The 13514-nt window shown below is 42.4% G+C and overlaps 1 protein-coding gene across 1 annotated transcript in view; it reads right to left on the minus strand.

Annotated features, from left to right (window-relative positions):
• Positions 1–70: 70 nt before the first annotated feature.
• Positions 71–13514, minus strand: part of CCDC22 (coiled-coil domain containing 22) — a 50866-nt gene continuing 37422 nt past the window's right edge. Inside the window, exons 13-17 of the mRNA XM_068248318.1 lie at positions 13060–13167; positions 10618–10713; positions 6262–6321; positions 4970–5044; positions 71–640 (exon numbers count right to left, since the gene is read on the minus strand). Coding sequence (XP_068104419.1) covers positions 527–640; positions 4970–5044; positions 6262–6321; positions 10618–10713; positions 13060–13167 — 453 coding nt within the window. The 3' untranslated portion in view covers positions 71–526. The remainder of the gene's footprint in view (positions 641–4969; positions 5045–6261; positions 6322–10617; positions 10714–13059; positions 13168–13514) is intronic.

A 13514-nucleotide genomic window follows, 5' to 3' on the forward strand; every position in this document is an offset into this window, starting at 1 on the left:
GCAGACCAAGCTGCAACTTCTAGTGCTCAGAAATAAATAACTTTGCCCCAAAAATACAGCACACACAAGATCATCGCGAATCTCTGTTTATAGAAATGTTTTCATTTACATCAATGAATGTTACAAAATGCTTGTTTTTTCCTGTGTAAAAGCAATTTGCGTTTAAACTAGAATCTTCCTCCGAAGAAAAAAAAAACAAAAACTGGGGACAAATTCAATCATCCCAAACATGTAAATCAGCACTGTACTAAAAATGTGAAGACGCTGGGCCTATAGAACCGCGTACTCCCCCTGGATGGAATTTGCTTGGCGGACAGGTTGCTCTTCTTCGCCCTCTGCAGGCCATACGAAGAATGGCATCTCAAGCACGAGAAATGTGTGCAAAGGTCATTTAATTAGTGAGGGGCGTGAAGTCTATTTGTGTTACATACAGTATATGGCATTGAAATGTACTATGGGAACAAACAGTCTATGCATAAGACTATTTGTAAACTGAGATGTAGGCCACATAGACAAGAGATTGAAGTCAAGTCTCCTTCACACGACCCAGCAGTAAAGCGTTCTCCTGTTTAATGGCCTTGTAGTCTTCCAGGATCTTCTGTAGATTACTCAGTGTCTTCTTAGCCATCTCAGTCTCTATCTGATAAAACAAAATTCACAAGTTACTGAACTGATCTAAACACAGTTTTCTGCAGCGACAGGAAAGAGTACCTACAGCAGAAGTGCCAGTTATTGTAAACAAAGAAATGGCCCGAGAAGCCTGGCTTTACACCTCATATACCTCCCAACTTTTTGAGATAAGAAATAGGGGCCCTTAATCCCCACCCCTATCCACGCCCCTAGTCACGCATACCATAACATTTTCATGAGAAAAATATGCTGTTTTATAATTCAAACCACACTGGTCCCTTCTATCCTGGTTCATTTTCCTTCATATTAACATTTGATAATAAGAAATAGATCAATTGAAAGGATAGGAATAATGTTTACAGCCAATTAAACACATTTTTTCAGTAGAAAAACACATATTTACATAGATGTGTACATCAGTTCTGAAAGAGGGACAAATGAGGAAGAAAGAGTGGCAAATGGATTTAGTCCTCAAGAGGGACTGTCCCTCCAAAAGAGGGACAGTTGGGAGCTATGCTCATATACAAGTATGAGTTGTGACATGGGCGACAGTCCTGGTATGTGTATAAAAGGCTAAAGTCCAGTTCAGGAGTCTGTAGAGAACCATTAGGTTCTGTTGCTATGAAGGTAAAAGGAAGGTGTGGGGGCGGGTAAGTAAGAGAACAATGTGCTCAGCCGTGACGATCTGCCATCTAGACAGATTGGGGACTATTGTGCACACGTTAGAGTCATCAGGGACATCTGTATGGCAGATATTGCGATGCAACCCCTAACAGTGTAATATCATGGACAAGACCTATCATTAGTGTTTATGTTTAGAGTGGCCTCAATTCACTAGGCTTATCTCCTGTCTTTAAAGAGAACCAGAGACGAAGCACCCTCATGTATTTTACTACATTTATCAGTGGGAACATGACAGTAAACACCTTCTCTGCTTTTAGTTTCATTCGTATCTGCTTAATTAGTCTGTTATCAGCTGTGATAAGAAATCCCAACTGAGCCTTCAGTCTAGGTTTGACTTGGAATCATAGCTGAGTCACTCTTCTGTGGAGTCTTTTCAAGCCCAAGCCTGCCACCTCCTGGCTCAGGATTTCCTGCTTTGCATACTGAGAGCTCTAATGACATGGGAGGGGCTGCTGCTGCTGAGAGATAATCTCTGAAAGTGTGGCTGCAATATGATCTGTGTGCTCTGTGTGCACTCTGCATAGATAATGATGATGACTGCAATTTCATTCCTATGAGAGAGGCTTCCTACGGGCAGCTGCACATCATACCAAAATGAAAGCACACAGATGAAAGGCTGCAGCAGCCTTTCTCATATAGCCTAGACAGCAGCCTAGTCTCATAGCCTAGACAGCACATCCAGAACAACTCATAACCCGGAAGCAGAAGGGATATGAGCCGGCGGCCATATTGGATTTTTCCTGGAGCAATAATGAATAAAAAAAAAACACTAAAAAAGGCACACCAGAGTGGCAAAATTATCATGTAGAGCATTTATTCTTTACAAGATATGGACTGATATGTTTATTTTGTGTGGAACGTTCCATCTCTGGTTCCCTTTAATAACTTTTCTAGAGTTATCACCATGGTTATGAGGCATGTAGTATTCAGGAAACATTTTACCTCAGGCAAACCTAAAGTTAACTCTTCTGTCTTTAAGTTAACTGTTCAATCCTTAAAATAACTCCAAAATTCAAAGTTAAAGACAGGCTGTTAATTAACTGTGTATGAAAATAACTACAGAGGAGGAAACTTAAAGAAGGAAGAAATAAGATAACTCTCACTGTGCGGTGGCAAGTTTACTCTTGCCTTATCTCCAACATGATCTTAGTGAATTGAGGTCAGTTGATGCTGTCTCTTGTTTTTTTTTTTTCTAATCTGCCACCAGTAAAGATGATGACCTGCAAGCTTACGGTAGAGCAAATAACATGAACGAATTATCAACCTTTTCTTGATCTATCTTCTATTTTTGAACTTTTCACTTTGCAATGTATAGATTTTTTCCCCCACGACTATGTTTCTGGAAAATTCCTCTTTAAAAGCTGCAGAGGCCTTGTTCGACACAAATCCCTTACCAAGCTATTAAACAGCATATTCAGATCTGTCCCTGGTGTATGTACCATCCCAATTTTGAGACAAATGGTCAAATAAAATGTGGGGTTTTTTTGTATTATTATTTACATTAGCAATGATTATTTTAAAACTATAGGGAATTGAATTGGAGAATTATTGTATTTTCCCCTCCTTGTTTTTCCTTATAAAATGCATAGAAAATAAAGTAATTACAGAAAAAAAGTATCACCCCCAAAAGCCTAATTTATGGTGAAAAAAACAAGATATAGATCATTTAGGTGGGATAAGTAGTGATAAAGTTGTTGGCGAATAAAAGGGAGAACCGCTTGTGACGGACATTACGGAAAGTCGTGCGCGTAAACGCCAACGATTTTTGTATGGCCCCACACAGTTACTGTCAGCCCTGGGTAGAATAACAAATGCCTTTCTTTGCTCTTCTTCTGAGAGCATGGCAGGAGTACAGCCCTCCCCCACATCCTGTTCAGGTCAGGAAAGAATTCACAAGTGGCCAGACCACCTGGGGAGCAGCCATTTGGTCACACAACTCATGTTCCACCAAACCAGCTCAAACTGGTTGAACTTCAAATTTCCCTCCAAGCTTATAGCTTCACACAATGGGAACATTTACTTTATTAATAATTCAAGATGGGTTTGGCACAGAAAGACAACAAACACATTTCCTGATACCCAGAAATCAGTTCTATCACTCACATGATTTATAATTTTCTGGCTATCAGGAATCAATAGAGAGACCACTTTATCCGGCCTGCGTAGAGCAAATTCGACAGACTAGGCATGTATAGTCTCATTTAATACAGAGTCGCATGCTGCTTATGAATATGGTCTCGGATTTGCGATGCACCCATCTGGGGCGGAATTACACAAATTATTAATAATTGGTACATTCCTTGCTCCAAGTCTGTGGGTGGCAACCTGACTGCCAGGAGGTAACCCTGCCTCAAACACACCTACTTTCCAGGTAGTGACCGCCCCAAAACTCTGGTCAGTAAAAAGCGTTTGCAAGGAACTCCACCCAGTTCTCCAAATTCCATCGACTAAGGAACGTCTATGCAGGCGCTAAGGAGAGCCAGCGCCTGCAGTGTACAAAGGACTTTTAAACTGAATGCCTACTTTTAAACTGGACTATTTTCTTCATGCTTCAAATGGACTGCTCAGCTAACTAAGTAAGAACTTTCTGATTTTATTCCTTTTATTTTTAAGCTCTGTGTTTTATATGTTAATAGGTGTATATAACTGTATGTAATGCATTTGTGTTATTAAACGTTTAAAAATCGTTTAGCGGTTATGACCTGTTGCTGAACATACACAATCGTACCTATTCTCCTGAACTCGCTACCCTGCGTTAATAGAAGTACACCTTTATAACCCGTATGCGTGAATCCGGCCCAGATATAACGATCTGACCCAGGTTCCTGCATACTGCTAGGGGTTACTAAAGTGTTCTCCAAGTCCTAGTATAATTACAGTAGCGGGCTGTGTAACTCGCTTGGTGGCAGATCTTTGAATTGTAGGTGTGTGGAGTGATTCGGTTGGTATCAGAACGCTCCCTTCGCGAGTCAGTTCATCAAATTGCGAACGCGGGTTACCCTTCGTGATGAACAAATTACCGTGTAAGAGGATTTCTGACGCTGATCGACTGACCCACCCACAGACCGGCCTAGCGGTCTGTGACACCGCTGAACTGTGAAAATTGCTTTCGTCCGTCCTGAAAGTGATCTGAAACTCTAACATAACAGTCAATAAAATGTGTTTTCCTACTTTTTATTTCCCATCGAACTACCATATTTGCTTTTGTGCACAAATAATAGTGTCTGTTTACAAATTACAAGTTCCCAAAGTAGTTTATCTGCTCTGAATGCTGTCACTGCATTTTATTAAAGTTGCTTTTTATTATATATTAAAATCTTCTAGAAAGCTGTTCTGAACTATGTGCATGCTTGAAGCTGAGAGAGTGTCAGAGAGCCCTTTTTTCCAGTTGTTACACACAATGTAACAAATGAGTAATGTAAACAAATGATAATTTTATCTCCACTTTGTATCAAATTCAAATTCCATGGCAGGAAAAAGTACTGTGTTTAACTGTTTGAATGCTGTTCTGCTACACTTTTTTGTGACAGTAGCGTTCAAGCTGTAAGGAATATTTTGGAGCAAAGAAGAAATACTAAGTTTCAGATCACTTTATGGTGAAAACAACCCACAGGCTGAAATGGATAAACTAGAAATAACCCAAAACACAACTTACTTGTTCTTCCAAGTCACGTATTTCTCTCAGAATGGTTCCTGTGTCCTCAATGGTCTGAATGAGTTGACTGCAATTCTATGTGAGAATGAGAGACATACAGAGCACAGGTGAAATGTAGATATAATTGGGTCCGATAACATTCAAGCCCTAGTACACCTTTCTGCATTTATGTTTTTTTTTATAATTGGTCCATTTGCAGATAAATTTATTTTGGAAGAGATCTGTGCACAAAGCAGAGCTGCCAGCAGAGTGGGAGTGTCTTCCTCTGCTCAGAGCAATCGCCTGACCTTGCCCACGTCCTCCCTCTGCTCCTCACTGTGCATCAAAGAGAGGAGGTGGGTGGAGCCAGCTCTCTCTTCACAAGAAAAAAAAGACTGGTTGGAGCACCCTCCCACTTTTCCCCCACTACCTCCTGTGGGTGATGTTGGGGTAAGGTAAGAACAGCCATTCAACCTAACCAAGCTTTCTCCTTGTAGGGGCCCAGGTTCCCCACAGCCTCTTCTCTAGTAATTTGCCCTCCCCCCTTCTCCCCAGTGCATACACACAATGACATCACAGCACACTTCAAGGCTTTCAGGGTGGAAGCGGCATTTCGGGGGGGGGGGGGGGGGGAGCACTTTAACAGCTCTGGCACTTTGAAAGAGGCCATATAAAAAAATCTGTACATAATATTTCTGACAATGCCGTTTTAAACATTCTATAGGAAGTTAATGATAACTGAGGATTAATGAGTGAAAAACTCTCTGTAAATATTTGTGTTTATTATCACCTATAGGTAAGTGCGCCATCTTCATTCATATGATGCTCATGTCTCTTATTTTTGCTATGTGCCTTCTTGCTCCCCACATACAATATTTAAACTGGATTGAGTGAACCACCATTTTCTTCTTTTGTTTTATTTCAGTGCAATTGTCTGCTACGGAATATAGGGGTTAGTTCATTAAGCTGCACTGCTTCAGCAGAGGAGCAGGTTATGCGCACACTACTCACAGTAGTGCAGCGTAGAGTGCGCTGCTAACTACCCCACGCTCATAAGTAACGGCCGCTCCACTGAACCTGCCCTGAGCCCCAGCGGGTCCAGTGGCTTTAATGGATGTGATCCCCGCACTTTGATGAGCCCAAAAGGCTGCCTGTGAGACACTACAGTGTGTACTACCGCGTGTAGCATGCGCATAACTCGCGCTCCTCTCAACCCCATAGTGTACACTAGATGAATGTCACCACTATATATGGCTGCAGAGTCTTCTGTTAGATTAATAGCACACAACAGGTCTTCAGTATGCTTTCCTTACCTCGTGTAAGGCAGCCAGGTATTTGTAGGCTTTTCGGACTGGCTCATCCTTCTTGGCATCCTGAAAAGAAAGTTCCAGATGTTATATATAACCTGCTACAGCTTAGGCTCTAAAGAGATTTTAGTGCCACTAAAACCTTGTCCAGCTAGATGGCTCACGTGTGTACGATACTGTCCCTCCGGCGGCGAGCTGGGCGCAGGGTGGGCCGAATGATGGCTCTGCCTGCTGCCGCTCAAATCCCCGGCAGTGTTAAATACTATTCCCCCTCTGAGTTGTAGCAAGAGGGAAATGTAATTTGTGGTCTGTCAATCGCCAGATCCCTGAATTAGCCTTGTGCAAAGCGTGTAGCATAACACTAGTGCTATGGCGGCGCCCAGCTTCAGCGCTGAGCATCAAAATAACTCGCTTTGGCTCTCATGGCTGCCCCAGCAGAAAATCTAGTGGCCCCGGATGCTTCGCTGAGAGAGCTGAAGTCCCAGATCATTTAGGATAAAATGGGAGGCAGTGGTGGACTTACCTCCCCACAGAAGTCTCAGATGAGTACAAGTTCAGTTAAAAAAAAACCACTTTTAAATAACTTCACACAATGCAATGCATTTCGCGTGCGATTTCCGCTTCATCAGGCAAACAAGGAGTCCTCTGTCAGCTGACAGATTCGTAGAGTACTCCTTGTTTGCGTTCAGTTTTTTGAACTGAACTCGTTCTCATCTGAGTCTTCTATGGGGAAGTAAGTTCACCACTACCCTATTTTTTTAAAACAATTGTTTTTATCCTTTTGGTGGCTCTGTACCAGTTCTTATACACAGCTACTCCACCCTAGTTGGAGGGGTGCGTTTCCCCTTTGTTCAGAGAGCGACTTCTTAAACTGCGTGGGGTCAGGTTTATATTCCCCACGGGCTATCACAGTGGTTGACTATGAGGTGACCCTAACTTGTGAGTATAATTACTCCATTTTATTTTCCGAGTTAATCGTTTTATAATCTGCACCATCAGAGGCTCTCTGTTTTCCTTTTGTCTCTCTACATTTTGGGCTGAGCACAGGCTCCAAGCATTGTTCTCCTCCTTACCCCTCCTAACTTTTGTGCGCCATACCTGCGCCCTGCTTTGTAGGAACAGTACGTATTACTAACCTCTCGAAGAGTGACACGTCTGCACAGCACTCTGTCCCGAACTACTGCCAAGTCCCAGTCCCTCAGGGAAACCATACTTGTGTGTGTGTAACCTTGAAGGATTCTTAAAGTAAAAAATGTAATTTAAACTGAACCAGAGACAAAGCACCCTCATGTATTTTACCATATATATCAGTGGGAACATTAGAGAAAACACCTACCCTGCTCTCTGTTTCATTCTTCACTGCTCAGCTCGCTGAGGTCTGTCTTCTCTGATGTGTTTTCAAGCCCAAGCCTGCCCCCTTGTGGCTCTGCTATAATGATTCCTGAGCAATGCTCAGTCAGGGATTTTATCAGGGCTGATAAGAAGCAGGCTAAGCAGTGAAGAATGAAACAGAGAGCAGGGTAGGTGTTTTCTCTAATGTTCCCACTGATATATATGGTAAAATACATGAGGGTGCTTCGTCTCTGGTTCACTTTAACAGGCTACGTATAGGTTTCAGTAGTGCTACACAGACGAGGATCACATCCTCTGTACCACAAACACGGCTCCATACTTCTGTAATTTGTCTTGGACTAGGCCCAGACCCCCTGGGTCAGGACCTATGAACCCGCAAAGAGTATTTCCTGCGCATGCGCAGTTGGGGCCATTTGCATAGTTTGTGCAGTTGGGTCCTTAAGACACCATGGCCACACTTTACGCGGCCTCCTGAGCCCAGCAGCGCCTCAAACCAGGGCTGTGGAGTCGGTCCAAAAATCCACCGACTCCGACTCCTATAATTTGCATATTACAATTTTGTTGATTAAAAGTATGTAACGTGAAATTCGTCTCTAACTGCCAACGCATAGGAATTTTACAATTGACAACTGAAGTGAGAAGCATATGTAGACTACTATATTTATTCCCCTTAGACTAAAACTAGTCCTTGGTAAGAGTACTTGTAAAAAGGTACAGTCCGGAACAAAGAACATGTATCAGGCCCTAGGCAATGTAACTGTGGGTACATGTAAGAATGATGTGCGGTACTCTGCAGTGGAATGAGGAGATTCTTCCTCTATTACACATTCTTCATGCACAATCTGAACAAGGTTTATGGGCGATAGACAACACCTCTGTGTTCAATGTGCACAACATTCTCAGTGGATTCCCTGCAGTTCTGTGGGGAGTGCATATGTAGAGTATTTCAGCAAGGCTTGGTGTACAGAGGCGCCAGAGTAGAATAAAAACGTTTAAAAACCGTCTAAAAGAGGGGGATGTTCAGGTGGACTTACTTCCCTCAAAAATATATAACTCAATTGAGTCACAATATATCAATACAAAAATATTTTATTGAACTCCACTTAGTGCAACGCGTTTCGCAGGTGTGGTCCTGCTTCATCAGGCAAACAGGAGTATAACTCAATGGGTCTAGATGCAGAAGTGAGCGCCTCTAAAACCTGAGTGGGGTCAGGTTCTAATACTCCCCACCTGCACTTGAAGTGGTTGCCTATGGGTAACCCATGTTTGTGAGTATATCTAAATATTTTGCTTTTAACCACAACCAACTTAATACTACACCATATCGGGCTCTCGATTTCTCTTTGTTCTTCCAAGCATATGTAGATTATAGTACTACTGTGTAACAAAGTAAACCTGAGACAGATGAAATTAAAGTTTTATACATACCTGGGGCTTCCTCCAGCCGCCTTCAGGATAATCAGTCCCTCGTTGTCCTTCTCCACCACCTGGATCTTCTGCTACGAGTCCAGGTACTTGAGCCAGTCGGGCGTTGTGCGCATGCACACACTCAGCCGCCAGGAGCATACTACACCTGTGCAGCACAATTGCGCAGGTGCAGAATATGTTCCTGGCTGTGGGAGCGGCATGTGGCTGGACTGCGCTGACTGGCTGAATTACCAGGACTCATAGCAGAAGATCCAGGTGGTGGAGGACAGCAAGGGACTGATTGGCCTGAAGGGGGCTGGAGGAAGCCCCAGGTATGTATAAAAAAACTTTACATTTCATCCGTCTCAGGTACCCTTTAATTTGTAGTCACCAAACCAAATTTTAACATATCAAATTATTGGATTTCATGAGCAAAGGGAGTGCATACATTTGCATAAATCAGCATCAGTGCAGAATTATTTCCATCTCATTGACCATCTCTATTAGTGACACAGCTACACATCAGGCTTTATTCTTACAGCATAGATGTTATTTAGTATATATATAAGAGATTCCTGTGTACACATCATATATACAGTCACAATCAGATATGTATATCTGACCTTAAACATATGGGGACTGCTTTATTGAAGCAGCACAAGTTACTAATTTTGATTGGTTTATTACATTTTTGTGGACTAAGCACAGCTATTACTGTATGTATACTGTATTTATACATTATTTTTAATGACTATTATCTGAGAAATAGAACATTTTATCATATTTTCTATTTTAATTACAGTTACAAATTCATTAGGAGTCGGAGCATTTTTTCCCGACTCCGACTCCAGGCACCCAAAATTGCCCGACTCCACAGCCCTGCCTCAAACGGCCCCAAGTGTACATGCTCGGAGGATACTCATTCCGATTCAAAGGTCCTGGCCAAGGTGGTCCTGGCCTCTGGACAAATTACAGAAGAAAGGAGCCATGTGGAGGAAAATAGAGAATGTGGCCCTCGTCTGTAGCATTACTGAAACATGCACGTAGCTTATTTATGTTTTTTCACCTCATAAATCTTTTAAAGTGGATCCAAGTCAAAGGCCGCGTTTAGAAAACCCATACTTACCTAAGGAAAGGGAAGCCGCTGAATCCTCCTGAAGCTTCCCATGCTTTTCTTTGGTCCTCCACCACTGCCCGGGGCCGTTCACCTCTTCGGGCACGAGCGTAGCTGTGCCTCTGCCGTAGCACAGAGCTTCTTGTGCACGAGGGGCTCCAGCTTACTGCACAGGCGCATTATGGGCAACTTCATGCTTAAAAAAGCAAAGTGTGGCCTTGATCAGACTACTGATCAGCCCTTGTCGATAATCTTTGTAGGGTGTGTAAGCAGCAATGGGGGACCAGCGGACACTATGGGAAGCCTCTATAGGACCCTGAGGCTTCTCTCTTAAGTAAGTAAGCGATTTGGTACCTAAGATTCGGCTCAGGTACATTTTAAATCCCATACCAACCAGAAAACATTTTATTTAGAGATGAAATGTGTTTGTCTGTTACAGGTAACACATCATTACTGCACTAAGCCATTACATAATGAAAATCAGGTACCTTGAAAACAAGCTCATCAGTGACCACAAAGGTCCGATCGACTTTTCCCGTCAGGCTGTTTATTTCCTTCTGCAGTTCTTTAGTGTGGGAGAGGATCTAAAATATAGAGGCCAAAAATAATTCACACAACCCGGTTACCTGGTTCTTTCAATATTAAAAGGTTGCTTAACATTAAAAAGTGCCACTGAAGTGGAAAAAAAACTCAACTTATGATATAATGAATTGTATGTGTAGTACGGATAGTTAATAGAACATTAATAGCAAAGAAGAGTCTCATATTTTTATTTTCAGTTATATAGCCGTTTTTCTAGAACATTGCATCATTCTCTAATATTTTGCAGTTTACAAATTACACTCTGTATTTTAAATGATAAAACAGAGCAGAGTTAATGACCCTTTGCACTTCCTGGAAGAAAAATCTTAAATAAACAAGAAACAGTGAGAGACAGGTTGAGATAAGTGGTTCAGAAAATAGCACTGCTTTCTCAGCAAATTAGTGGGAGAGCTCAGAGAAGCTATTTTGCATTGTTAAAGAGACACTGAAGCGAAAAAAAATGATATAATGGATTGGTTGTGTAGTACAGCTAAGAAATAAAGCATTAGGAGCAGAGACATAAGTCTAATATTTGTTTCCAGTACAGGAAGAGTTAAACTCCAGTTATCTATGCAAAAAGCCATTGAGCTCTGCAACTTTGAGGCCTCTTGCACACTGCAAGTGATTCCGATTCAGATTCCGCTTTTTAATCAGTTTTTACATCCGATTCAGATTCCGATTTGCAGTGTGCAGGGAGCAAACTGCAAATCAGAATCTGAATCGGATGTAAAAACTGATTAAAAAGCGGAATCTGAATCGGAATCACTTGCAGTGTGCAAGAGGCCTTAAAGTGTGGAGAGCTCTGACTTCCAATTAGGTTATCTCAGCTGTATTGTGTTTTTCTTTTGCAGAAAACAGTTCAGGACAGGTCAAAAGCTCACTGCCTGTTCTGCAAAAACTTTTCGAATTCTGAGTAATGTGTAAACTGCAAGTATTAGAGAATGATGCAATGTTCTAAAAAAAGCTGTATAACTGAAAATAAAAATGAGAATTTTTTTTTTTGCTACCAATGTTCTAGTAATTACCCCTACTACACAACCAATTCATTATGATATTTTTTTTTTCGCTTCAGTGTCTCTTTAACAAGTAAAGTTTCTTAAAGAGGAGCTGTCAGCCATACTATGCCAGATAAAAAAAACAACATATGTAGATAAATACTAGCTTTACTTACATAACACGTGTATTGCACGGTCCAAGTGTTGATTTCAGTGAACTTTTTAAAATAAAAAAAGGTAAATGGAGAGAATTCTATTGGCTGGCAGGGGCAGGGACTGATCTAGGGGGGGGGGGGGGGGGGGCAGACGGGTCTCTTGCCCCAGGCGCAGTTTGTTGAATTCTTAAAAAGGCGGCAAAATTTGGATGGGGAATGGCAGTTTAGGCGCCAAAACCTGATCTTTAGGCACCAAAACCTGACCTTTAGGCGCCAAAACTGGATGGGGAATGGCAGTTTAGGTGCCAAAACCTGACCTTTAGGCACAAAAAACTGACCTTGCCCCAGGCGCAACTTGGTCTAGATCCGTCCCTGGGCAGGGGCCATCTTTGCTCCCTCCAGCTGAAGCCAATGGTGAGGTCATTTCCTCCCTTACTCCCCCCCACACCAATAGAGCGTTATGTCACAGGCACCTGTAAATGCAGGGAATCCCTAAGGAAATGGTAGCAGGGACGGGGGTCCCCATGGATGAGATGCGATGCGGTGGTGGCAGCCACTGCCCACATGAATTGGCTGAGATGCCTGTCGGGCTGGAGTGTGGGGAGGGGGCAGACATGGACAGTCATGGGAGGCAGCCAATGAGAGGAAAAGGAGTGAGAGTGACACAGGCTGCAGCCAATCAGGCTGAACTACAGTAGCTGTGTCTGTGCAGAAACTCCCCCCGCCCCTGCCCCAGCCTGCACTGCAACTTCTCTTTTGCAGCTGATTACTGGCTGCATACTAAGGAGCTGAGGACATGAGAATTAATCTCTGCAATAAAAAAGTAAGATTGATTTTAAAGGTATGCATGGCCTTTTTAGCATTCCTTTCACATGATCAACAGATAGAAATAGAGAATTGATTTTGTTTTTCATGCCTAACAGTTACTCTTTAACTCTTCCTGTACTGGAAACAATAGGAGACTGTGCTACTAATGTTCTATTTCTTAGCTGTACTACCCATACAAATCCTTATCTCATAAGTTTATTTTCGCTTCAGATTCCCTTTAAAGTGAACCATATCCACAGAATTCTCAAAGTAAAACTCCTGTGCATCTAAAGCGTACAGGACTCATTATATAATTATATATCGAGCTCACCCCCCCCCCTCCCCCACACACACACACTTGCGATGAAGACCATCAACACTATGATGTTACCTTAGTGATCTCCTCCTTCTGCTTCTTAATATTGCTAACAATCTCTAAGATGCGCTGGGTATAGGCCGCCCGGGAGACATCCTTAGGTAGAGACTCGTACTCCGACGCCTGCAGGAGACACAAACACGCATAACAACCATCTGTACTGACCAATCCTGTCGCTGAGTCAGGTTTTAGGTTTGAGCCTTAAGCAATCTATGGCCCAGTGCACACCAAAAACCGCTAGCAGATCCGCAAACGCTAGAGGTTTTTGAAGCAGATTTTCAGAGCGATTCTAGGCATGTTTAGAGAGATTTTCGAAACATGCCTAGCGGTTTTTGGAGCGTTTTTGTGTAGCAGGTTTTATATTTTGTTACAGCAAAGCTGTATCTGAACAGCTACTGTAACAAAAACGCTTGGAAAACCGCTCTGATTTAGCATTTTTCAGAGCAGTTTTCCTATACTTTACATTGAGG

Source organism: Hyperolius riggenbachi, chromosome 8, assembly GCF_040937935.1.
Source record: "Hyperolius riggenbachi isolate aHypRig1 chromosome 8, aHypRig1.pri, whole genome shotgun sequence".
NCBI classification, from domain to species: domain Eukaryota; kingdom Metazoa; phylum Chordata; class Amphibia; order Anura; family Hyperoliidae; genus Hyperolius; species Hyperolius riggenbachi.